The following is a 24,525-nucleotide window of genomic DNA, read 5'->3' on the forward strand; positions in this document are numbered from 1 at the left end:
GGAGAAGCCCCGAGCATGACGCAAACGATGGAGCTTTAGTTCCATTCTAACCAAAACACCAAAAAGTATCACCAGACATAAGCAACTGCTCAATCGCCGATCTTTTGGCCCTGTTTGCTTTTCAGAAGGCCTGCGAAGCAACCAGGTTTCCAGGAAAACCGACTGAAATCGTTCTGATCGCCGACACAGATAATGTCTGCCCCTCGCCTGTTCCGACGTCCCGCCATTCTCCTCCAACCATGCACTGCTACACTCTCTATCCCTCGTCAAAGGCTCTTGTCGCAATGCCGATCTCGTCTTCAGCAGAATTCTGGACGAGGGGATATAGAAGAGCGTCTACAAGCTGCGCGACCGCTCGTCTCTCACAATGCTGCGCGCAGGTTTACACAAGCAGGCAGTAGTCGCAATTCACGTATCACAGTCATCGCCACAGTCGTCGCAGCCATTGGCTTTTACTTTTACAATTCTCAGACGGTGCCTGTGACGGGGCGACGACGGTTCAATTTTCTTTCCGATGCTATGGTTGCTCGTGCGCATTCAAAGGCAGCTGCGCAGATCATTGAGCAGGTTAGGGCGCAAGGTGGGCATTTCTTGTCAGATTGGGATCCGAGGACGATTTTGGTCAAGAGGGTTATGAAGAGGCTGATTCCTGTGAGCGGCATGACGGATCTCAATTGGGAGATTTTCGTGATAGCCGATAGTCGTATGCTGTCCTTCACCATGACTGACCAAAGACAAAATGCTGACAGTTTTGGGATTAGGGACAGCTAATGCTTTTGTCCTTCCGGGAGGTAAGGTCTTTGTGCATAGTGGCATCATTAACGTCTGCCGAAGTGAGGATGCCCTTGCTGCGGTGCTCGGTCATGAGATAGCACACAACACAGCATCCCACGCTTCAGAACGCCTTTCAGCTGCATGGGTTGGAAACTTGACAGCAGGGAGTCTATTCTTTCTTGCCGGAGCACTTCCCGGTCTTGCACTATTTGGATTATGGAATGTTGTAGGAGGGTACTACTTGCAAGACCTTCTCTTCTACCTCCCCATGGGACGCAAGCAGGAGAGCGAGGCTGACTACATCGGACTGATGATGATGGCTGAAGCATGCTATGATCCCAGGGCCGCTCTGGGCTTCTGGCAACGTATGGATGCTCTTCAGCACGCTAGTGGACAAGAGGCGCCGGAGATGTTGAGCACTCACCCTTCTGTAAGCATCCCCTCATGATGACGGGAAGATCAATCAAACTGACGGAAGATAGAATGAGAACCGCATCACAAAGATTAGCGAGTGGTTGCCACAGGCCCTTGAGAAGCGGGAAGAAAGCGATTGCCGAGGAACAGCAGCATTTGCGGATCGTTTCCGTGATGCGATTCGAAGAAGATCTACTACGGTCGTGGTGTAATGAAATATCGTGGTCACGTATAAAGTAAACTAAACTTCCAGTGAAAGCATATAGAACCTAGCTCGGCATCATAAGAACTGCACGATTTGGGTAGAGGATGAAGATGGCGTCATTCGAAAGAGTTTGTTTTGGTATAAGCAAGCATCTCATTATTTTTTATGAGTATATATGATTTCCTGGTTTATACTATAACTTATAGTTACCCAGTAACAGATACTCGTACATTAATGTGTTCCTCATGACGCCGAGGTTCTTACAATTACCTTGATTTGATAGGCTTGAGTTCCCCCCGCCTAGCGGCTCTCTAGTGGATTTCCCCAGGCTCTCCCCCAGCCCCAAGCCTTCTGTAATAGGGAAAAGTGCTGCTCGTGACCGTGAACCGAGGCATGGAAAGTTCCCCCCCACCTGCCGGGGAGCGTCCCCGGGAAGAACTCCTTGTTTTCTTTCCCAGCTTTCCTTGTCTTTATCTTTTCAGATTCATCAAACTCATTCACGACACGATATCTTTATCTTTTTTCTCAACTTTGAAGCTACAGCCTTAAACCTGATCTCATCTAATTATCACTATGGGCGAGACATACACTACCGCTGAGGTCCAAAAGCACAAGGACGAGGCCAACGGCTTCTGGCTCATTGTTGAGAATGACGTTTACGACGTTACAAGTAGGATGCTCTTTAGCTGAGAGTTATATCATACTGACCTTCATCTGTAGGCTTCATCGATGAGCACCCCGGTGGCGCCAAGATTCTGAAGCGTTGGTCTGGAAAGAATGCCACAAAGGCTTTCTGGAAGTATCACAACGAGGGCGTGCTGAAGAAGTATGGCAAGGACCTCAAGATTGGTGCTGTTGGCGAGAGCGCCAAGCTATAAACGCTGTTTTCTGCCAACCTCTTAGGTTTCATTTGAGACCCGAATCGACTGCGATGCTTTTCTACTTCTGACTGTATTTATTCTCATTTGTTTGACCGGCATGGCGTATACCATATATTGGATGGGGAACTCGATAGGCGGATTTGCAATGGATTTGAAGAGCATCTTGACCTGGAGCTATCCGTAGTGTTGGGTGACTCGATACAATTTCTATAGACCGAATCTTGACAAAGAAATATTGAAATCACAGATTACAAATATATATATAAAATATACATTTATCTCAAGGTTCTTATCGCTCCGTGGACACCTTCCAAAACAGTACCTTTGGAGATGGATACGATTGTGACAAATCAGCACTATTAAATCCTTCGCTCCCAACTACATCGACTAACGTTAGGACGCCGCGATTTGCGGCTTAAGCGGCAATTTCAAGCGGGGAGTTATAAGGGGATTCTGAGATTAGATGGGAGTCAGTATTGCCAGGAACATATATAAAAAGGATAGTCTCAACTACATTGCAACTATCGTCCAAGCAAAAATGAGTGACTTATTCAATCTCGAAATTCAAAAGGCCCGTCTGTCCCGTCGCCAGGGTCCCGAGCCTGGTTCCGCTCCAGCTCCCACTCTACCAAAGGCTTCTGCCATTCAAACAGCTGAAGCCAAGCTCCCGCGTCCAGACTCGGAAGGTTATCTTGAAGGCATCTCACAGGAAGACGTTGTGCGCCATATTACCGAGGATATTGTTCCCGCTTGCAATGGCCAAGGCAACTCATCTCGATACTATGGCTTCGTCACAGGAGGCACTCTGCCCATCGCCGAATGGGCAGACAACGTAGTCTCTCGAATGGATCAGAACGTACAGGTCCATCTGCCAGCGCAGACTATTGCTACAACGCTGGAGGATTCGGCGCTTGAGATGCTTGTTTCCCTCCTCAAGCTCGGCGATTGGAAGGGCCGGACTTTCACAACCGGAGCTACCGGTAGTAATGTCCTAGGGCTCGCATGCGGCAGGGAAGCCATCTTGGAAAAGAGAGGGCAAAGCGTCGGCGAAGTTGGCTTGCTAGCAGCATGTCTTTCAGCTGGTGTTAAGGAGCTCCAGATCCTCACAAGCGCAGGCCACAGCTCCTTGTCCAAGGCTGCTAGTATAGTCGGTTTCGGTCGGAGTTCCGTAAGGGAGCTGAGACTTAGCGAGAGAGAGCCATGGAGGCTGGATCTTGATGCTTTGGAGAAGGAGCTTCAGAAGAGCGACGTGGCCAGTGTAATTGCCCTGAGCGCCGGTGAAGTCAACACGGGGCGTTATGCCTTGACAGGTATTGAAGAGATGCGCAGAGTGAGAGAATTGGCGGATGAGTATGGAGCTTGGATACATGTTGATGGAGGTAAGACTCTTTCAATCGCTTCGTATGTGGTCACTACTGATATGCTTAGCTTTTGGCATCTTTGCTCGTGTTCTTCCCGAGCATGACGATTACAAGACTCTTCACAAGCGTGTAGAGGGTATTGAGCTGGCTGACAGTATCACTGTTGATGGCCACAAGCTTCTCAATGTTGTAAGTACTTTGCACCCCTGAAGTATCCGCTGTTAGTCTAACTTGATATGTAGCCCTATGACTGTGGCATGTTCTTCACTCGATCACCCGCCATTCTTCAGTCCGTTTTCACGAACTCCAATGCAGCATACCTCTCAGGCGGCGCATCCACCATCCCCTCGCCTCTCAATATCGGTCTCGAAAACTCACGCCGATTCCGCGCTCTTCCAGCCTACGCTGTTCTCCTCAGCGAAGGCCGTCCAGGAATGACTAAACTGATTGGCAACATGATCGCTCTGTCGCGTCAAGTTGCCGCTTTCCTACGAGATTCAGAACATTACGAACTGCTCCCTAATGATGGAGCCGGCTTGGATGAGGTTTTCATGATTGTTCTGTTCCGTGCCAAGGATCATAAACTAAACGAAATCTTGGTGCAGAAGATCAATGAGACGAGACAGATGTATGTGAGCGGCACGAGCTGGAAGGGCGAGAAGGCAGTGCGTGTGGCTATATCTAACTGGATGGTTGATGTGGACAATGACTTTAAGGTGGTGACTTCTATCTTGACTCACGTGGCGGAGGGTAAGGAGTTCAACATCGAAGATTGTTAGATAGGGGTAAGCGAAGTACTGCCATTTTACACTGCATAGCCGGAGTGTCCCGTTGGGGCTGACACTACATGTCGGAATTAAATCAACAAGTTTCAGTGTTATAAAAGATAAATTTCCTCCTTGTGAAGCTCGTAGGGGCCCTTACTTGTTGAGTCCAGCATACATATCCGGGTCAAATTCACAATATCTTCCTGAGGCATATTCGCCCAACTGATATGATCTTTGACTTGATATCCTCTGCAAATACCTTCATCCCGCCAACACATCTAGGGAGCCCTGACAAATACGAAAAGGAGGTATTATCAATTTGGAAAATTGGCAGAATCGGATTGTCAAAAATTTAGGACAGATCGTTGGAACGAAACCCAACTTGAAAGCTGCGGATCGAGAGAGAGAGATGGAATAAAACTGGTATCTATAAACTGCGACTTCCTGATTGTCACAACACTGGTTTTCGAACCTGCAAATTGCAAAAACGAAGAGTGGCCGAGGGAGAGTGGTTTTAGGTTTTTTTTAGGAGTAGATTGTATAGTGGTTTGTAGGTTTGTAGGTAGATACCACTCGACCACTCTTCGTTAAAGGATATACAACAATTTTGGTATATATACTTGCTGGGGGTGGTCTGATGCAAAAAAAAAGAAAAAGACAAAGTCTGGGTTCGAACTGGCAAAACGAAGAGTGGCCGAGGGAGAGTGGTTTTAGGTTTTTTTTAGGTGGTTTGTAGGTTTGTAGGTTTGTAGGTAGATACCACTCGGCCACTCTTCGTTAAAGGGTATGACAGCAATTCTTATATATATACTTTGCTGGGAGGTGTTCTGATGCCGAAAAAAAGAGAAAAAGGCAAAAGTCTGGGTTCGAACTGGCAAAACGAAGAGTGGCCGAGGGAGAGTGGTTTTAGGTTTTTTTTAGGTGGTTTGTAGGTTTGTAGGTAGATACCACTCGACCACTCTTCGTTAAAGGATATGACAGTAATTCTGATATATATATGCCAGGTCGGGTGGTGCATTGTCAACACTTCGAACAGAGATAACGCAGCAACCATGGCGATATATCCCCAGCAGTGCAAAAGCAATTCTTTGACATGGATATAAGTTGCCTGATTACTCTTATACTGCTGAGAATATACTGCCATGGCTGCAGCTTTGTCTTTCAAAGAGGGCGTGCACTGCCAGATGATAATGCGTTGCCCGGAGTTGATCGCTGCGGCAAAAAAAGACGGACGGTGTTGTCTGGTTCCGAACTCGAAAATTGCAAAAGATAAGGAGTGATCGAACGGGGAGAGGTTTTTTTTAGGGTTTTTTAGGTTCGGATTTTAGAGAGGTTTGTAGGATGTTAGGTGCGTATCCCACTCGACCACTCCTTATCGAAAGGAAATATAATAAATTCGGTATTTAGGCCCTAGCTTCGAGGGCCATGGTCGACGTGTATTCGTGGCGAAGAACAAGTGAAGTGACAAAAAAATCCAGCGCTCCCGGGAAAAATCGATCGTCGTCGTCCGCTCCCCATTATCCCCCCAATGTCTTCTTAACCAAACTTCTTTGAACCACCCTTTGTTGTCGTCCTCTTATCCTTCTTCTTGTTTTCTTCCTTCTTCTTCTTCTGTCCGAGCAACTCGAGATGTCCCGCGCGCTCACTGAGGAGCTTTTCGGTTTGCGCTGTCATGCCGCTTGTGAACTTTCTGTGGACCTTGTCGACATTCTTCTTTGTTTGCTTGGGCTTGTGCACCTTGGATGCTTGGCGCTTAGAGTGTACGACTTTGGCGGGGGTCGCCCGACCAAGGTTCTTGACTGTGCCTTGGGCCATTTTGGCGACGAGTTGTCGATTGTGGATGTGGATGTGGATGTGGATGTAGTGGGTGGTGAGGAAAGGTTGGAGGAGTGAAGTTTAGGATGGGAAGGGTTGGTGGGGAAAAATAAAAATCAAGGTGAGTTTAGCGGAGATTTTGTTCACCGAACCTGACCACGGTAAGGACCCTGAGATCCTTAAGTGGATGTATGATTGGCCCTTCTATAGGTAGGTGGTAAGTAGTGTAGAATAGTTGGTGACAAGATGCGAAACAGCTTAGTTTATCATTACTCAAGTATCTGAGTTGATCTTCTCATTTCTCTTGTATGGCAAACTAGATTGTTAAGCTGTGTTTTTTTTTTTTAACAGAACCGCTCATATCTCTTGATTACCTACAAATGAAACCAAACGTATCGTCTCGTGAATCCAACAGACAGTAAATTATATAAGTTTCTATCAACATGCTATTAAAGCCTTTGTGTGGTATCCTGGATCTTCCTCAAATTCATCTTGTGAAGAATCATGGGAAAAATATGTATTATTATAAGCTCCAAAGCTTGACAACCCGGGCCACACCTTACCAGCCATCGCCCCAACCATCATCGTCATCCGCCTCCTTTGGCTTCATATCAATCTTCTTTGCTACGACTGGCTTGGCAGCAGGCTTGGTTATAGGCTTTTTAGCCGCCGAAGACTTTGACAAGCCCTTTGGTAAGGGTTTAGCATTACCTGACTTCTTTTGCGATTGCGCAGCTAACCAGCCAGCAAAATCAGGTTCTCCGTCTTCAAATGGAGTGGCAGATGCAGTTGTGGGTGCGGGTTGCTTTGAAGACTGCTCAGGAGTACCGAAACTGTCAAAGTCGTCGTTCATGTCGCCCCAAGAATCCCCGGCATCATCGCCGTCATCTGCAGGTAGGAAAGAATCGGCCACCACACTTGCTGTATGTGACGAGTTACGCGATAGAGGTGCTGGGGGCGACTTCACAGCTTGGCGATGCAGTGACGAGGCAGTACCAGTCGTTGGTTTCTTGGGCTCGGAGCTAGATGAAGGAGCTGGTCCTGGTGACGCAGTACGGGATTCTGGCTCTGCAATTTCACCTGCAGCCGCAGAGATCTTGTTTGTAAAAGATGAAATCGCCCACCCTGCCCAGCCACCCGCGCTGTTTTCGTTTGGTTGGGGCGTGCCCATTCTTGGGGCCGCACCATCGGCAGCCTGTGGAGGAGGCAGGACCGTGTCAGGCATGGATGAAGCCGCTTTCTTGATCTTCTGAAGATACACCTCCATAGTACGGACTGCCGAATCACGGATAATTTTCTCCTTGTCAATCAATACAGGAGAGATGACAGGTAAAATTCTGCAAGCCGCATCCTCATCCGTAAAGTACTCTGCAGTGGCTCCCAAAGCCATCAAGGAAGCATTCCTGGCATGTACAAAGGGATCTCTTAGTGACCTTGTGAAAGCAGCTATAAGGACCTTGGACCGCGATGAAGTACCGAGGTGCTTGGCGATCTTTCCCAAGCAAATAGTTGTGTTGGTACGAATACCAGGCTGCTCATCATTCGCCGTTCTCGCAAGCTGTTTGAGGAGGTCACCATTGATTGTGCGGTCAGAGAGTTTTGTGATAATAACAAGCACCGACTTGAGAGTCTGCTCCCTTACTACAGGTGTTACGTCGGTGAAACCGGTAATCTTCAGTTGTCAGCTTTGCTTCTTAAATCAATGACGAAGGACCTACTAATTGTGGGAAGATCTTGTCGTTGACAATCTTTTGCGAAAGCTGTTCGATCATCAAAGGAAGACTGTCTAGCAAACACACCCGGATAGCTCGATCAGGGTTTCCAAATAGGCGGATGATGAAAGGCGTTATTTTGGAGTCAAAGTCTTCCTTAGAAAGCTTGGATGCAATCTTTAGAACTACAGAGACAGCTCTGGGTCCGCCGCCGCCAAACTCGGCCGACTTCATCAACTCGGGCATCACCTTTAGTTTGAAGAATTCTTCTGGGAAATCATCGCTGATTTCATCCAGGCCTCTATTGAGCACGTTAGTAATTGGACTGAAAATCATATGTCGAGGACGTACGCCAGAAACTCTTCTCGTTCATCGGGTGTCTTGATATCCAGGTTATCGATACCTTCTGTCAACTTGATGAGAGAGCTATCAAAGAAAGATCCACTTCTGTTTCCTTGGTCAAGGAAAGCGCCCACGCTGATTCGAGCCTTTGGGTTGGCGTTGCAAAGGCGCTTATAACTAGATTGCATCGAAGGAGGGACATTCTTGGTCTGGCCAGCCTGGTCGGCTGCGATAAACTCGCCATTGAAAACCTCGAATATCAAGGTTCCGAGATTGAATGCGTCGACTGCTGTATGGGGGTTCTTCTTGATAACGTCCCACCCACCCTTGGCCAACTCAGGGGGGGTGTATCTTGCAGCATCAGGGACCAAGCTTCCGTATGTCTAATATATCGATTAGCTCCAGTATCGCATTGCGTGTCGTGACATTATTACGTATATAATGGATTCGTCATCCTTGAGGCTGCTGAGAACGTCGAATCCGCCTAATTTCCACTCGCCACTTTCTGACGTATAGATCGATCCGACCTTGATGCTCCCATGAATAGAAGAAGCGTCGTCGTTGATGAATTTCAATGTCCGCTGCGTATAATTAGCAGTCGTTTGGTGATTCGGCATATGGGCAGTCATACTGCAACGCTATGAAGACCCCATTTTATCGTCTCAGGGCTAAGACTCTTTCTTCGAACGTCCCATCGCAGGGGCACCACTCGTTCGGTCGCGATGTAGATGTATGTTTCCGTCTAGCAAGAATTATCAGCGCGATGCGTCAAGTATGATTATGTTGATGAGTATACTTCAACGGCGTCTAGGACTTTGATTACGCCTGGGTGTCGCAATGTTCGGAGCTTCTTTAGAGCATTCTTGGCTAGGGGGAGTTGGGATCGATTGGTAGTGATATCGAAAGAAAAGATGCTGCAATTTGATCCGTCTTCCTGTTCACCGGGTGTCAGTAAGAGTATGCCATGTAATGGGATGCGCTATCAAGCTTACTCTCTTGGTACCGTTGTACAATGTCCAGATGGACTCGTCGATATCGACCTTGTCGCCAAAATTGTAGGGGAATGGAGGACCTTGTGCGATGGCTGATGCCACAGCAGACTTGAGAAAGTTCATCCCAGGATCGCGAGTATCAGGTAGAGAAATATAGGGGAGTAGTTGGTCAACCCTGTTACAGATTGGCTTATATACAAACAAAAGCGCTAGGTGTAGACAATTATCTTGGGTTTGAGTCGCAACGTGGTTATTGGCGTTGTACGTCAGGGAGTTAACGTCCCCCGCGCTAGCGCCTAATAAGTTCAGGAGCTGTATCGGGTTGGCTACAGGTGGAACAGCCCGAATGGAGGGGCATTCAACGTTACCTAATATTACATTTAAGACATTGAAGATAGTATCCAGCCACTCACGTCTTGTATGGAAGTTAAAATAGTAGTCAATTTAGCAGTAGTCAGTACACTTCTAGGAAAGAACTAGCATGCTATGGCTAGTCTTTTGTAGAAAGGTTTCATACTCATATCCTATATCAACAATACTACCTAGAGACCCACGTTAATCTGCTACAGTGGTCCATGGCTCCGGGGCGGAATAATTAGTGTTCCAGGCGAGTTGCTGAAGATAAGTTACAGTGACCGTGGGGGGATTCATGTTACTGCCCACATGGACTCATTCCACCATTCACGAGCGCTTGGACCAGCCGCTTTCAATGGATGTCAACGCGGTTGGTCCCCTTGAATCACCGTCGTTTGAAGACTACCTACCTTTATTACTACCTCTGTTGTCCATTGTCGAGCTTCGAAATGCCTCTTTCAACTTAGTCGGTGATAGAGGCAGAAAGACAATCGGACATTGTTCGACGCGGACCTGAAAGGACAAGAGCCTATCAGTAGTCTGAGCGCGTTTTCTAGCGTTCATTCGACATTCGACTCTAACTTTTTCGCAAACTAACTTGGCCTTTGATTACCTCTACTGTTTCTCCTCCTTTAATATCGGCTACCTACCTACATGCTGTGCGACGACACGCGTATATCTTGTTGGCGCGCACAGCATAGCTCTTAACACGGGTGCAACAAACTTCCTTGATCGCACCGAGTAGATGCTCACGGACTTAGGTATGTCATAGCCACTCCCCAATGCTCTCATCTCCCCCTTCCACATGTCGAATGATGCCCATGGTAAAAGGTCTGACTGAACGGAACCCTTCTGGTCGCACTCCCTCTTCTCTGAACTCGTTCATGACATTGTTGTCTCAATCAACCTTGTCATTATATATCGCGCCTCAAGCTCAAAAGCTCTCTTACATTTCACCCTTGTTCGTAGAGTGCTGGGGCCGGTCACATCACAGCTTCTTCAGTCGCAACATGGAGTCCTCTTCCTCGTCTCTGCCACGGATCTTGACCAAAGGCCGCGACTGACAGCAGATATCCTGCAATGAAACGGCTCAGAGAAGAGTTAGTAGCAGCCGCTGGGGGCCTAGCTTGACGGCCATTCAAAACTGAAAAGATCTGACTCGACTCTGAATCCAATACTTGCTTTGCCTGCGCATCACAATACACAAATCTAACTTGCACAACTCACAGGAAAATACCAGTATATGAATCTCATGACTCAACCGAGTCGCAAAACTCTGCGCATGGTGAAACATTAAAACACCTTGATCCATCGAAGTGATACTCGATGAATCCTACTCCCCTTATAGGCGGCACCTGCGCAGCTCCCGACTGTTACAACACTGTCTTATTCAGCTCAACGACATTCTGCACACAACATCAACCGGCTGCACAGGCGCTTTCGACTGATAAAGGGCACAATGAAACAAGTCAATGGGACACATCTCGACCATCGGGCAGGGTTTTGACCGCGAGAAGGGGCCGCCAACCGTTCCGGGGCCATGTCTCGCGGAATCCAGTCAGACGTCAAGAACCTTCCCGCGAAACTTCTCGTAACTCCCCTAGTACCAGAGGCGACTCCCAAGCTAAACAGCCAAACGTTACGCAATCCGATGGCGTCAAGTCCTCTATGCAGTTGTTGTCGCCAAGACGCTCGGATGACAAACGGGAAAAGGATGATTCCATCCAAGGGCGGAAGGTGGGCAACGCAGACAGTAACCGATTAAGTGAAAAAAGTAACCCGAAAGAACATACAAACGCTGCGTTACAGCCAGGGATAATCGAAAGTTCGGCAAGGACTGCGAAGAAAGCCTCCCCTACTATAATAATTCTGTCAGATGCCTCGAGTTCACCAGCACCCCCCAGCCCTACAATAGAAAAAACAGCCAGCACACCACGCGAACATGCTGTCGCTGAAGAGGCAGGGCCGCCGGCCGCAAATATGGAACCGCATATGCACTCTCCACGGAAACCAAAGCCGGATACGAAGAGTAGTGGACATGTCCCTTTGTCACTCTCTTCTAAAAATTCAATTTCGGCACAAAAAGAATCACCGGAGCATCTGCTAAAAGAGTTGAAACCTGCAATCGCCAGTGGGCTCAAGCGTTCGCAGGAACTCAGCTCGCCAACAAGAAAATTGTTCAAAGTCTCCACGAGGACAAGCAGGCCACGAGAAGTCACTTCAGGATCAAAGCATCTGGAGAAGGCACCGTCAAAAAAGGCATCGTCTAGAAAGGCCACGCCAGAAAAGGAACACCCTCCGCCAGACATAGTACTGCCTAAAATGCACGCCAAACTTGACAATGAAGTAAACATGGGTGGTACAAGTGATGTTTTAGATGGAGCAGTGGCTCAGTCGATACAATCAGCACTGTCGTCATTAAAAGCCAAACGAGATACGGATAGGAAGAAGTCGTCGGCCACTTTTGACTCAGTCGCATTTGACTCGATCATCTACCGACAATCTCGCTTGCGTCCACCTCCTGGCGTCATCCTGTCTACTCGCATTGTCAAGGGCGGTTCAACGTCACGTAATGGTGACCACGTCTATCTCCCCGTGAACCCAGCAATCCACAATATGCATAAGAGGTCTCAACGTTGGTATAAGGAGAAATCCGAAGAGATCAAAAGACGTCCCAGTCGAAAGGCCTGGTTCGGTAAAGTTGAGGCAAGGCAACGTTGGTTACGTGCTGAGGAAGAAAAGTTGGAAAGAAGCCGCCAACAAGCTCAGCATGACGGAACCATGCCTCCTTTCGAACCGCCAAAGCCAAGATCTGTCAGGCAGATCTTGGACTTTGGAGATGTGCCCGAAGACGAGCTACCCGAGCATGTTCGCAGTAACCCCGCATGGTTAAAGACCTGCGCTTGGTTCCGAATGTGCGAGGAACAAGTGGCTCAATACCAGCGTCAAATTGATAAATCTAAAGAGGAAGCCGAGCTCTTCTTTATGAACAATTGCAACGCAGGTTAATGATAATGCTTGATGAGCTTATACGATAAAAGGTCGATTCCGACGGAAACCTCCAAGCCTGGAAGGGTTTCTCGGGCGTACAACAGACGCGAAATGACCATACTGCATATATACATCCTTTGTTGATACCATAGTTGATAACATTGTGCGTGAATCTCACAAGAGGAGGCAATGAATTTGAAGGTCATTTGACCGCATTCATACCGAGCCTTTAGCTTCGGGCCTCTACTTTTCTTGTGGGAGGAACATTAATGAAATATTTTTTTTTGAATACTCAATATCCGCGGACATCGTATACAGCCGGATAAGCGTATAGTTCATTTGAATATGCGAAATAGCTGAAGACAAGAATGACTACTGGTATTGCTTGTTGGTATATACAATCTATCGCTTGGACATTTTTCACCCATCCAATAAACGCCCCTATTTTCTCTTTGCCCTGGCCTAACTAAAGGCCATTAAATACTTCACGTGTCAAATCAGAATATGAACGAATTTTGTACAGTGACAGCATGTGTACATATCCGAGCTTAATGATCGATGGTCAACTTAGATGCCCTTGGACAGCAAGTTAAGGGCACTGCCAGCGAGAATGAAACCAGCCTGGTCCTTGGTGACGGCGTGCTTGGTGGGGATGAGGACCTCCTCGCCAGAAGACTTAGTGACACGGAGTTTAACATCGCCCTTGCCGCCGTTCTGAAGCATCTCGTAGAGACCAACAGTGGCGACCTCGTCACCAGCAGCGATCTTGTCGTAGTCAGCCTCGTTCGCGAAAGTCAGAGGGACAACACCCTGCTTCTTGAGGTTGGTCTCGTGAATACGGGCAAAGGACTTGGTCAGGACAACACGGGCGCCGAGGTAGCGAGGCTGCAGAGCAGCGTGCTCACGGGCAGAACCCTCGCCGTAGTTGTGCTCGGCGACAACCAGCCACTCCTGGCCGCGATCCTTCCACAGCTGGCCAAGCTCGGGGATGGTGTGCTTGGAGCCATCAAGATCGTAAGCGGCGTTGACTTCGCCAGTCTCCTTGTTGATGGCGGTGTTAAGAGTATTAGTGCTAATGTTGGGCAGATGACCCTTGTACTTGAGCCAGGGGCCGGCAGCGGAGATTGTGTCAGTGGTACACTTGCCAGTGACCTTGACGAGGACGCGGAGGCCTGAAAGGTCAGATGAGGGGAAAGGGGGGAAAGGGTCGAGGAAGGCCAGACGCTCAGAGGTGGGAGAGATGGCAATCTTGGTGTTAGGGTCAGGCTCTTGAGATAGGACGCCCAACTCAGCATTGCCAGACTCAAAGGGGGTCTGAGGGCCCTCCAGACCGTGGGGAGGGGAGAACTTGAAGTCCTTTCCATCGGGGGTCTTGATGCTGTCGGTCACAGGGTTGAAGGTGGTAGATCCAGCGAAGGCCATAGCAGTAACGATCTCGGGGGAGGCGAGGAAGTTCATGGTATCGGGGTTACCATCGTTACGACCACGGAAGTTTCGGTTGTACGAGGTCAAGATAGCGTTGCTGGTGCCCTTCTCAACGCCGTCCTGTCGCTTCCACTGGCCGATACAGGGGCCGCAGGCGTTGGAAAGAACAATACCACCCGCCTGCTGGAAAGTCTCAAGGGTGCCGTCACGCTCGAGGGTAGCGCGGATCTGTTCACTTCCAGGGGTGATGTAGAAGTCGGCAGCGGGCTTAAGGCCAGCCTTCTGAGCATCCTTCAGCAGACTCTCGACTCGGGTCATATCCTCATAGGAACTGTTAGTGCAGCTACCAATGAGACCGGCAGAGAGGACTTCGGGCCACTCCTGCTCCTTGACAACCTCCTTAAACTTGGACAGGGGTGTGGCCAGATCAGGAGTGAAAGGTCCGTTGATATGAGGCTCGAGAGTGGAGAGGTCAATGACGATGTGGTCGTCGTACTCGGCACCCTCATCGGCCTTGAATTGCCATCGAGCATCAGGGTCAAGGCTGTTGCCGGCAAAGCTCTCGAGAGCCTCGATGTTCTTATTGGCCTGCGATCGTCGAGTCGAATCAAGGTATCTTGCTGAGGCCTTGGTGTAAGGGAAGATTGAAGTAGTGGCACCGACTTCGGCTCTAAATAACAAGTTAACATAAGAAACACGGCCCAAAACTTTCAACGTATAACTTACCCCATATTACAGATGGTAGCCATACCAGTGGCGCTGAGGCTTTCAACACCCTCACCAAAGTACTCAATGATGGAACCTGTACCGCCACGGACAGTAAGGTGGCCAGCGAGACGGAGAATGACATCCTTAGGAGAAGCCCAGTTGCTCAGCTTGCCAATAAGGTGCACACCGAGAACCTTGGGGGCCTTGAGTTCCCAAGGAGCGCCAACAAGAGCCTCAACAGCATCAGCACCGCCGACACCGATAGTGATTGTAGAAAGACCACCGGCGTTGGGGCTGTGAGAGTCGGTTCCGAGCATCATCAATCCAGGGAGAGCATAGTTCTCGAGGACAGTCTGATGAATAATACCAGCGCCAGGAGGCCAGAAGTCCATTCCGTACTTACGAGCGGCAGACTCAAGGAAGTCAAAGACCTCCTTATTAGTCTGAATACCGGCAGATAAATCGTCCTCAGCACCCTTAGATCCGACAATCAAGTGGTCACAGTGAATGCTTGCGGGAATAGCAGGCTTGGCGAGGTTGCAAGACATGAACTGGAGGATAGCCATCTGGGCAGAGGCGTCCTGCATGTTCACACGGTCAGGGTTGAGACGCAAGTTAGCCTTGCCACGAATGTCTTGTCCATTTCTGGTGTTACTGAGCAGCGACTCCTCGGGGTTGTCGAGATGGCTGTAAAGGATCTTCTCAGCAAGTGTAAGACGCTGCTTGCCGAGCACACGACGAACATCAGTGTACTTGGTGTAGAGTTTCTCGTAGGTAGGAGGAAGAGATTTGGCGGTAGAGAAGTTTCTCCTTGAGTTCTTGTTGGAAGCGAGAGCAGGAGTCGATCGAATAGCGTTGGGACCAGACCGTCGCAAGAGTTGCTGTAAAGTCGAGTCAGTCATAATGGTTCCTCGTCGGCTATTACATAGAAGCGTCCAATCGAGGTAGGAACTGGGATTGAGATCACAACTTACCGTCATGGCACCGCCTGAGCGGCTGACGACCTCCGTTGAAACCATGATGGGCGATACACGGTGACTATGAAGAATAACTGTTCGGGTTCTCCTTCCAATGTCGAGATTGTGGTTCCCTTGGAAGTAGTGGGGGCGAAATCGGGGCGGAAATTTTAACAATTGTAAATTCCCGGGACCGGATTGGAGATTGATTTTAGATCCGGGGGATGTGGGGCATCATGGTCCGAACACCGGCGGGGAAGCGTCTAAGTTATCCGCTTCAATAGTGAATGGATAGGATATGAAATGCAATGAAAGGCCGAGGAAAAACATGAATTATCTATCATACACATATAGTGTTCATCTTTAGAACATTAAGTACAGCTTGCTCATTCTTCCATTACCAAAAGGCGCCGTCCATTCGCCTTACCAGAGTTGTCGGCCAAAAACAACCGATCATCATTCTTGTTCAAATACATGTCTTCTAGTACGAGACAACTCCATCTGCATCTTCTAGCCAAAGCGCTCCCAGGTCCTTTGCCAATCCTAATCGCAATTTTCGTAGGACGTCCTCGCCCTTGCTTGTTGCAAGCCAGGCCTTCCTCCAATCCCATCCCCTGTTCACTTTTGCACCAGCAGAGATGGACTTGTGCAGGTGGTTTACCAACACAGAACTTCCGGTCATCATAAAACTTCCGCCAAGGCCGCCCGTCGATTTGACCATCAGGTCTTGAGGCGTGGAGCCCTTTAAACCTTGTGCAGATTCCAGCACAAGGTTGAAAAAGTCATCACAAGCCGAGTAAACTCTGTCACCGACTGTCTGAATATCTTCAATAGCCTTCAGTAGGATGTCGATTTGCGCGAGTGTAATAACAGCCGGCGACTGGTTGATAAAGACTGTGGCCTCGCCCAGGAGAGCCAGTAGAAAGTCTTCGCTTACTACTGAGTCTCTGGTGTCGTCGTAAAGTCCACCACGGATATTGTCGTCGGAGCTGGAGATGACAGCTACCAATGCAGATGCCGCTTGCTTCTTCAACTTTAGGGCTTTGGTGGGTGAAATATTATCCAAGTCTTCGGCATCTCGCAGTTCGTAAAACTTGCGTAGTGTGGCGTAACCACTAAGCATTCGACCAAGAAGTTGAGCAGCTTCCAAATCTTGCTTGGCTCGCTTCTCCAAAGTCTCGGTTCGCTTTCGTAGCAAGTCCTTCAATTCCTGATCGAGTTCCTTCTCTGAGGGATAGACCGTAGATTGAACAAGAGAGTAAGACATGAGAAGGTTCAGTACCTCACGAACCTTGTCTGATCGATGAGACAGGGCATAGTACCAGAGAGCTTCTCCATATCGATGAGACTGCTTGGAAAGAATCTCTGCAAAGGTCTATTTGAAGTTAGCTAGGATCAGTGCTGCAATTGTATTATTCTTACCTCTGCTGTTTCCTCGGCGTAGTTGATCATGCCGAGATCGTTCAGTATCGCCCAAATCTTGTCCACAGTAGGACCGGAGTTCTCATCAAGCGTATCGAGAAGGTCTCGAAGAAGTTCGCCGACGGTTTCCTCTGATTTATCGGGCGAGTCCATTCGGCCCAAAACTTGAATGGCCATTTCCCATCCGTCGCGCTCTGGTGACAGTTGATCTATTCCTGCCAGTTCCCTAGCGTACAGGACAAGAGTCGTGTCTTTGATACCTTCGAGCTCATCAGGTCCTGGTTGTGTTACTCCTAACAGCGCGAGGTCATCCATATCGAGGCTATCGGTGGGGAATAGGCTGGGGACTTCAGGAGCTGGTAGCCATTCACCAAGAGATGCAACCTCTGCTACAGTGCATGCCAGAGGCAACGACCATATTCTCAAGAAACCCAGCACGGCATTAACGTTGCCTTCAAAGGCAGAGGCCACCGCAACCTCAACAGGGTTCATGACATTAGGGTTGAGGTCTGATGCGGTCACCATATGGAAGGCGGTTGCCAGTCGGTCGAAGTAGTCTTCGGAGCCAGCGAAGCGTGACGACACTCGCAATTGCGAGAATCTAAGCGCTTTGTGGCGTTGGTTTCCGTCGTCCCACCATCCAAAAAGGCCTATCGTCGCCTCACACCAGTCCTGGGCCACTTCCATGATATCTTCATGGTTACCCAAGATGATACCATACACGGTCTGCAGGTTCTCGTATATATCCCAGGGGATCTGGCTTGATGCTTTGCGAGCCATTGTAGATAAAGATTGGGGCTGAGGGTCATCCATCAGATCTTGCACATCCGGCTCCTTTCCTTCCGCAAACAATGTCATTCGATTCAGGGCACCACGGGCCTGAATTCGGAAAAGGGTCCAGTTGCTGTTCCAGATATCCCATTCTGATCTCGCAGCCGGGCTCTGGTCCAGAACATCGGCAGTGGCGGCAGCGAATCGTCTGACATTTTCAAGTGATTTGCCGATGTATGCATAATCACCCCGAGGGCCTCGTCGAACATGTTCCCAGCCAGCCTCCCTCAACAAATGCGACGCACTTCTAACATCCCCACGGAGCAGTGAGCATCGTACAGTCTGCCAGAACAGGCTATGGCATGCAGGGCTAGGGTTATGGCGGCTGATGTCACGGACTTGATCGGGATAGAGGTTATGGCTCTTTTGCATCCAATCGAACATGATCTCGGGCAGGGGTGGGGTCTTCTCTTCGTCGGTATCGTTATCGAATCGAGTGTGGTGCATACGAAGTATTAGTTCAGCAATGTAGGCGGCCTTCTCGAATATCTCGGCGTTCATTCCAGGGCCGACTGAAGCAAAATCTTCTCCCTCCGGTTGGGGAAGACCGTCCACACATTTGTTCCATAGTTGAGTGAGACGGAATGTGATGTTCGATAGAGAATTGTCCATCTTTTCGAAGTCTTCTTCCGTTCCAACTCCTTCCTCATACAGTCGGCATACGAGTTCTTCGGTATCGAGAATCATGTCTGGAGGCTCGGAAATGTGTGCGGGTTCATACTGATTGTACAAGTTCTTGGCGATGGATGCAAATTGGAAGCCCTCCGGACGACCGGACATTCCAAGATGAGTTGAGGTTTGCCTGAAAATGCTTTCTGCTTCTCTGCGCACTCGGGTTGTCGCTGCCGGCGTATTGAGCACCATAAGGTCGGACTCGTCTCCAATCATTGGTTGGCCGTAAGCTCGGTCGTCATGTCTCATATTCAGGAACATATCGGCTTCTTCAGAGCTTTCTCGTTCAAAAACACGCTCTTCCTCCTCGTATTCTACATCTTCCCCATCGTCACCAGCAATATCTTGGTCGATCAATCGTTCGATTTCGGCATCGACCTGACGCGGGCGCTCTTCTGGTGCAGCAGACATGCGAAAAAGACTGCCTCGGTGCGGTGGGAGTTCCATCTCTTCTTCGACATCTTGGTTTTGATCCTCATCTTCCTCTTCGGTGACGCTGAATTGGCGGCTCAATCCTGAAGGTTGTCGTCCTCTTATGGACCTTCCAAGTTGGCTGCCTGATGCGCCGTTGCGCCCGAAAAGATTTTTTCCGGATCCAGTGTTGTTTGAAGCCCCAAAGTTGATAGAGCTTCCCATGGACAAAAAAGACGGTGCGCCGGCGGGTGTGGTAGAAGCAACTGAAGACGGCGGTGGTACAGCAGGGGTTGTCGTATGATGATCGGGGAGGAATGAAAAGTCTGTGCTGCGCCCATGGTTTGGTGTCGCCGGCCCAGGACTGTTGGGAGGACTGCTATCTGCCACGATAAATCTAGAAGCCATGATGCAAAGCTAGGTTACGAGAGCTCTTCAAGCTTCAGTTTAGGTCGGCCAACTCGGCGCGTTGGAGGCAGCTAGTCTTTCACTATCGACGACGGGTTTGCGCTATTCTCGCATACGGTGATGGTGTTTGGCGATGCAATGGATAGTATTTGGATGCGATGCTGAGTTACAGCTCCTGTTTGCTGCAGCTGAACGCGCTTGGGATATTTTTTGGAGCTATCGCGATGGGTAACACGCGCCGTGGTTTATCCGGCGTCGCAACCCCTGTCTTATGACATTTGTCTCTCTTTCTCCCTCCAAACAATTTGAGGTCTTCCAAACAGGGGTTTTCATTCGATTTAAATCATTGTTGCTCTCATTTTCTAACTTGACGTTGTTGAAATTCATTTCTCTTTTTTTGTTCACTAAATTCTGCCAACTTTTGCAATTTAAGGTTGGCATACGTGAAGCCGACTTGGCTTGTGTTTGATCGTCATGTAACTAATAGGAAGAGCTGTTGATGGTGAGCTTTCACAATTCACTGAGTAACAGTCGGGTTGATTCTTCGTCCATTGGCGCAGTTAACGGCGTCATCTTGCTTGAGTATAAGTCGAGAGCAGCTGAGTCGGAATGTATTGCGGGAACTTGTATAGACAGTGGAGTTGGACGATCTGTGTCTTTAGGTTGTTCTTGTGACATTCTGGAAACGCCTTGCGAGAATCTCTTATCTTCTTCTCTCGAAGATTCGGCTCTAGTTCCGCTTTAACCACAGCTCGATGATAATTAAAGTAATTTCGAACAACATGAGGCAGTGGGCACGGCATTATACGGAAGGTCTTCCGACCCCGTGAAGAAACGAAGGCCTCTCATCTTGACTCACTGACCGGCGTCGTATGTACCACCGACGGCCGAGTCGGTCTCATCTGCCGAAAGAAGTGTAGGCAGACCCCGCTTTTGTCTCTGATCAGTGTCTTGACAGTGAGGTTATTTGGGCTATCTTTACCAATTATCTCGACCTAGACACCAATGGCGTATAATCTTGGCACGCCCAGACAGGCTCCCCGCACCACATCCTCACGTAAACAAAGCAAACGGAGTGTCATGTCCAATGAGCGATAATGATATGCCCGAAGCCGCCTTAGATTTCCTATCTCAATGTGTGGTGTGGATTTGAGCTCCAATTGCGGGGTACGCAACGTAGGTACGCACCGGAGTTGCTCGGTGATCGGGATCTTGATGCGGGCGGTTTCCTACCGATTCTATGCCTACATAAACAGTTTCCTTGAAACGGCCATTTAATCATCTAGGCCCCATCATCCCCTTTAAATTGATTGTCTTTCTGTTTTCCACACTACTTCCTCTCTTCCTCGACATTCCATCTCATCACATAAAACCAACATAATGTCTACTGTTGGCAAGGTATGTTCCATTGGCAAACTCCCTCTTTCTACCTACCCCTCATCATCACAGACGCCCCGCTGTTGATGATGGGAAGCTCATGAGAACGCAATGCTGATGCCATTGCCAGCCCATTACCTGTAAGGCCGCCGTCGCCTGGGAGGCCGGCAAGCCTCTCACCATTGAGGACATCGAGGTTGCTCCTCCCAAGGCCAACGAGGTCCGAATTCAGATCTACTACACTGGTGTTTGCCACACAGGTATGTTTTTTCTGCTCGCGTCATCGTGCTCTCAGAGCTCCACAGACGCGAGAAAGACAACAGACAGCTGATGTTTACCAGATGCCTACACACTCTCCGGCAAGGATCCCGAGGGTGCTTTCCCCATTGTCCTTGGACACGAGGGTGCCGGTATCGTCGAGTCCATTGGCGAGGGCGTCACCAACGTCAAGCCCGGTGACCACGTCGTCGCTCTCTAGTATGTCTTTGTCTTACCCTGTTCATTATCACACAGTCTAATCGTTTCCCCAATAGCACCCCCGAATGTAAGGAGTGCAAGTTCTGCAAGTCCGGAAAGACCAACCTTTGCGGTAAGATCCGAGCCACCCAGGGTAAGGGTCTGATGCCCGATGGCACCTCTCGATTCAAGTGCAAGGGCAAGGATCTGCTTCACTTCATGGGCACTTCCACCTTCTCCCAGTACACCGTCGTCGCCGATATCTCCGTCGTTGCCATTGAGCACGACGCTCCCATGGACCGAACCTGTCTGCTCGGCTGCGGTATCACCACCGGTTACGGTGCTGCTACCATCACCGCCAACGTCCAGGCCGGCGACAATGTTGCCATCTTCGGTGCTGGCTGTGTCGGTCTTTCTGTTGTCCAGGGTGCCGCTGCTCGCAAGGCTGGCAAGATTATCGTTGTTGACGTCAACCCGTCCAAGAAGGAGTGGGGTGAGAAGTTCGGTGCTACTGACTTCGTGAACCCCACCGAACTCGGAGACCAGTCCATCCAAGACAAGCTTATCGAGATGACCGACGGTGGTTGCGACTACACCTTTGACTGCACTGGCAATGTTGGTGTCATGCGCGCTGCCCTCGAGGCCTGCCACAAGGGTTGGGGTGAGTCCATCGTCATCGGTGTTGCCGCCGCTGGCCAAGAGATTTCCACACGACGTAAGTTAAAACCCAACAACTCACAAACCACTCAGAGATACTGACTATTCGTATAGCATTCCAGCTTGTTACTGGCCGAGTGTGGCGAGGATGCGCTTTCGGTGGTGTCAAGGGCCGTTCTCAGCTGAACGACCTCGTTGCCGACTACAAGAAGGGTGACCTCAAGGTTGACGAATTCATCACCCACCGCAAGACTCTCGGCGAGATCAACAACGCTTTCGACACAATGAAGCAGGGCGACTGCATCCGTGCTGTCGTCGACATGCAAAAGCTCGAGCCCAAGATTTAATGACCTAAAATGTAGTATAAACAAATGATAATCAAAATTTTATGTTGAATGACAAAACTGATTTCCCGATGTTGGGATGGGTTGCTGCTCTTAATATATGTATGCCATGACTGAGTACCTTGATAGACATGTTTTCACAATGCCCTAGACCCTTGATATAGTAATGGACATAATTCGTAGTATGACTCCACTTGCCTTCATTGGAGTTTGTGAGGTTACTTGATGTGGGTGTTCCTCAAAGTTTAATGATCGAAAGATGCAGCCTCGTCACGAAAGATAGGGCTCTTAAGGCAACCTTATTCGTTTGTGAGGTTACAATGTTGAGGCTGTACAGGTCGTCTTTGCAAAGAACTGTACAATACAAGTGGAAACGAACCAGTAAGAGCAAACCATGTGAAGGATAAGGGAACGCAGAACCATGTTTCAAATTCTGTCGAGGCATGACCAGTTTATATGACAGTAGCTTAGATATACGTGTATGGTCGTGTCAATATTTTGTGCTGCACCTTGATGGCTACGGTACCTGGCCAATGATTCTCTATGGAACCTGAGATCTATTCAATCTAATGATTATCTCAACAACTCAGAAAGATTTCTCAAGTATTTTTTTGGAAAACCTTCACGAGGTTAAGTGAACTATTGTATTTGACTGCTGTCTTATAACAAACACAAAGAATGTTATAATTAACCAATCAACTTAACTAGCATCTTAGTCTTGCATAATAGCTTGCACAGCTGCACAGTCTACTTGAAATCCGGGGTATCTCCACTACCTGTGTCCGATTCAACAGAGTGGGGCCTTGGCAATCCACTCAATGTCATTTGCCCAAGGGGTTCCATGACGAGTCGCGACTGGAATTCAATTTGCAATAACCCAATTTAACAGCACAATACCCGAATTTCGACAAGATGCGCTCATCGAGGATATCAAAAGACGCTTCGAAACTATTCGATCGCGTGAAAAAACCTACTTCACCACCGAGACGAGTAACAAGATCTGCCTTGGCCAAATTCGCTTTTACCGCGACAGAAGAAACCAAACCTACATTGGACGACATCGAAGATATTGGGGAGCCAGCACAAAAGCGAAAAAGGGTAGCGACGATAAAGACAGAAACTTCAACATCACCCCTAGCCGTAAAGACCGAAATACTTGACGAAGCCCTCGATGAGATTCCATCACCACCTCCAAAGGCGCGGCGCGTTCGCAAGCCCGCTCGCAAAGCTATCGATGCAACGACCGGCGTAACAAAGATAGAACCACCATCAGATTGGGAGGCCATCTACGACACTGTGAGAAAAATGAGGGCGCCAGGCGGTCGAGCGCACGGAGCGGCCGTTGACACAATGGGGTGCGAACGTTTGGCAGATGAAAAGGCATCGCCAAAAGACCAAAGGTTTCATACATTGGTGGCGCTCATGCTTTCGAGTCAGACCAAGGATACGGTGAACGCCGTTGTCATGAGAAAACTCCAAACTGAGCTGCCACCGTTTGAGCCAGGGGCGCCTCCGGGGCTAAACCTAAACAACGTCCTGGCGATCGATCCCAAGATTCTCAATGAGTTTATCTGGGCGGTTGGCTTTCACAATAACAAGACAAAGTTTGTGCCACCGCCATCGGTATGCTCGGGTACATCCAAGTTGGCTGACTTTTATTCAGGTATATTAAGCAGACGGCCGAGATACTCCGCGATCAATGGAACGGCGACATTCCCGACACGATCGAGGGCCTCGTATCACTACCAGGCGTCGGACCCAAGATGGGTTACCTATGCTTATCAGTGGCATGGGGAAAACATGAAGGAATTGGTGTTGATGTACATGTACACCGTATCACGAACCTCTGGGGTTGGCACAAAACCAAGAACCCAGAAGAGACTCGTACGACACTTCAATCATGGCTGCCACAGGACCGATGGCACGAAATCAATCATCTTCTTGTAGGATTGGGTCAGTCGGTATGCCTGCCTGTTGGACGCAAGTGCGGCGAGTGCGATCTTGGTCTCCAAGGTCTATGCAAGGCTGCCGATCGAGCCAAGGTATCCGCAGGGCGAAAGCTCAAAACGGAGGAAATAAAGCTGGAGGCTCAAAATGGCGCAGTAGTCAAGACGGACGTTTCACAAGACATTGTGAAAGAGGAAGAGGGTGCCATTGTCTGATGAGAGGTTCTTTCATCGACACTGACACGATTGACCCCCATTCTCGGCCCCGCCCCCGGAACCAGCCACCCCATAATAAATCCCCAGG

General features: G+C 49.1%; 10 protein-coding genes across 10 annotated transcripts; 6 read left to right on the forward strand and 4 right to left on the reverse strand.

Annotated features, from left to right (window-relative positions):
- Positions 1-192: 192 nt before the first annotated feature.
- Positions 193-1,400, forward strand: FPOAC1_003286 (uncharacterized protein; the record flags this gene model as incomplete). Its single annotated transcript, XM_044847855.1, has 3 exons — positions 193-703; positions 762-1,204; positions 1,257-1,400. 3 exons carry the CDS (start codon positions 193-195, stop codon positions 1,398-1,400), a joined length of 1,098 nt encoding a protein of 365 aa, XP_044713771.1.
- A 566-nt stretch (positions 1,401-1,966) lies between these two features.
- FPOAC1_003287 (uncharacterized protein) lies at positions 1,967-2,271 on the forward strand (the record flags this gene model as incomplete). Its single annotated transcript, XM_044847856.1, has 2 exons — positions 1,967-2,063; positions 2,114-2,271. The coding sequence occupies 2 exons, from the start codon at positions 1,967-1,969 to the stop codon at positions 2,269-2,271; spliced, it is 255 nt and encodes an 84-aa protein (XP_044713772.1).
- A 541-nt stretch (positions 2,272-2,812) lies between these two features.
- FPOAC1_003288 (uncharacterized protein) lies at positions 2,813-4,414 on the forward strand (the record flags this gene model as incomplete). The annotated part of the gene is made up of 3 exons (XM_044847857.1): positions 2,813-3,653; positions 3,703-3,824; positions 3,878-4,414. 3 exons carry the CDS (start codon positions 2,813-2,815, stop codon positions 4,412-4,414), a joined length of 1,500 nt encoding a protein of 499 aa, XP_044713773.1.
- Positions 4,415-5,938: 1,524 nt separating this feature from the next.
- On the reverse strand, positions 5,939-6,217 carry FPOAC1_003289 (uncharacterized protein; the record flags this gene model as incomplete). Its single annotated transcript, XM_044847858.1, has 1 exon — positions 5,939-6,217. One exon carries the CDS (start codon positions 6,215-6,217, stop codon positions 5,939-5,941), a length of 279 nt encoding a protein of 92 aa, XP_044713774.1.
- Positions 6,218-6,776: 559 nt separating this feature from the next.
- Positions 6,777-9,386, reverse strand: FPOAC1_003290 (uncharacterized protein; the record flags this gene model as incomplete). The annotated part of the gene is made up of 7 exons (XM_044847859.1): positions 6,777-7,889; positions 7,936-8,230; positions 8,281-8,654; positions 8,706-8,852; positions 8,903-9,013; positions 9,068-9,205; positions 9,264-9,386. 7 exons carry the CDS (start codon positions 9,384-9,386, stop codon positions 6,777-6,779), a joined length of 2,301 nt encoding a protein of 766 aa, XP_044713775.1.
- Positions 9,387-10,943: 1,557 nt separating this feature from the next.
- Positions 10,944-12,626, forward strand: FPOAC1_003291 (uncharacterized protein; the record flags this gene model as incomplete). Its single annotated transcript, XM_044847860.1, has 1 exon — positions 10,944-12,626. The coding sequence occupies one exon, from the start codon at positions 10,944-10,946 to the stop codon at positions 12,624-12,626; it is 1,683 nt and encodes a 560-aa protein (XP_044713776.1).
- A 549-nt stretch (positions 12,627-13,175) lies between these two features.
- On the reverse strand, positions 13,176-15,760 carry FPOAC1_003292 (uncharacterized protein; the record flags this gene model as incomplete). Its single annotated transcript, XM_044847861.1, has 3 exons — positions 13,176-14,703; positions 14,760-15,622; positions 15,716-15,760. The coding sequence occupies 3 exons, from the start codon at positions 15,758-15,760 to the stop codon at positions 13,176-13,178; spliced, it is 2,436 nt and encodes an 811-aa protein (XP_044713777.1).
- A 418-nt stretch (positions 15,761-16,178) lies between these two features.
- FPOAC1_003293 (uncharacterized protein) lies at positions 16,179-19,441 on the reverse strand (the record flags this gene model as incomplete). The annotated part of the gene is made up of 2 exons (XM_044847862.1): positions 16,179-17,072; positions 17,120-19,441. 2 exons carry the CDS (start codon positions 19,439-19,441, stop codon positions 16,179-16,181), a joined length of 3,216 nt encoding a protein of 1,071 aa, XP_044713778.1.
- Positions 19,442-20,821: 1,380 nt separating this feature from the next.
- FDH1 (formate dehydrogenase (NAD+)) lies at positions 20,822-22,278 on the forward strand (the record flags this gene model as incomplete). Its single annotated transcript, XM_044847863.1, has 5 exons — positions 20,822-20,839; positions 20,949-21,078; positions 21,160-21,295; positions 21,352-21,989; positions 22,046-22,278. The coding sequence occupies 5 exons, from the start codon at positions 20,822-20,824 to the stop codon at positions 22,276-22,278; spliced, it is 1,155 nt and encodes a 384-aa protein (XP_044713779.1).
- Positions 22,279-23,187: 909 nt separating this feature from the next.
- FPOAC1_003295 (uncharacterized protein) lies at positions 23,188-24,437 on the forward strand (the record flags this gene model as incomplete). The annotated part of the gene is made up of 2 exons (XM_044847864.1): positions 23,188-23,879; positions 23,939-24,437. The coding sequence occupies 2 exons, from the start codon at positions 23,188-23,190 to the stop codon at positions 24,435-24,437; spliced, it is 1,191 nt and encodes a 396-aa protein (XP_044713780.1).
- Between the last annotated feature and the right edge of the window lie 88 nt (positions 24,438-24,525).

Source organism: Fusarium poae, chromosome 1, assembly GCF_019609905.1.
Source record: "Fusarium poae strain DAOMC 252244 chromosome 1, whole genome shotgun sequence".
Taxonomy (NCBI): Eukaryota; Fungi; Ascomycota; class Sordariomycetes; order Hypocreales; family Nectriaceae; genus Fusarium; species Fusarium poae.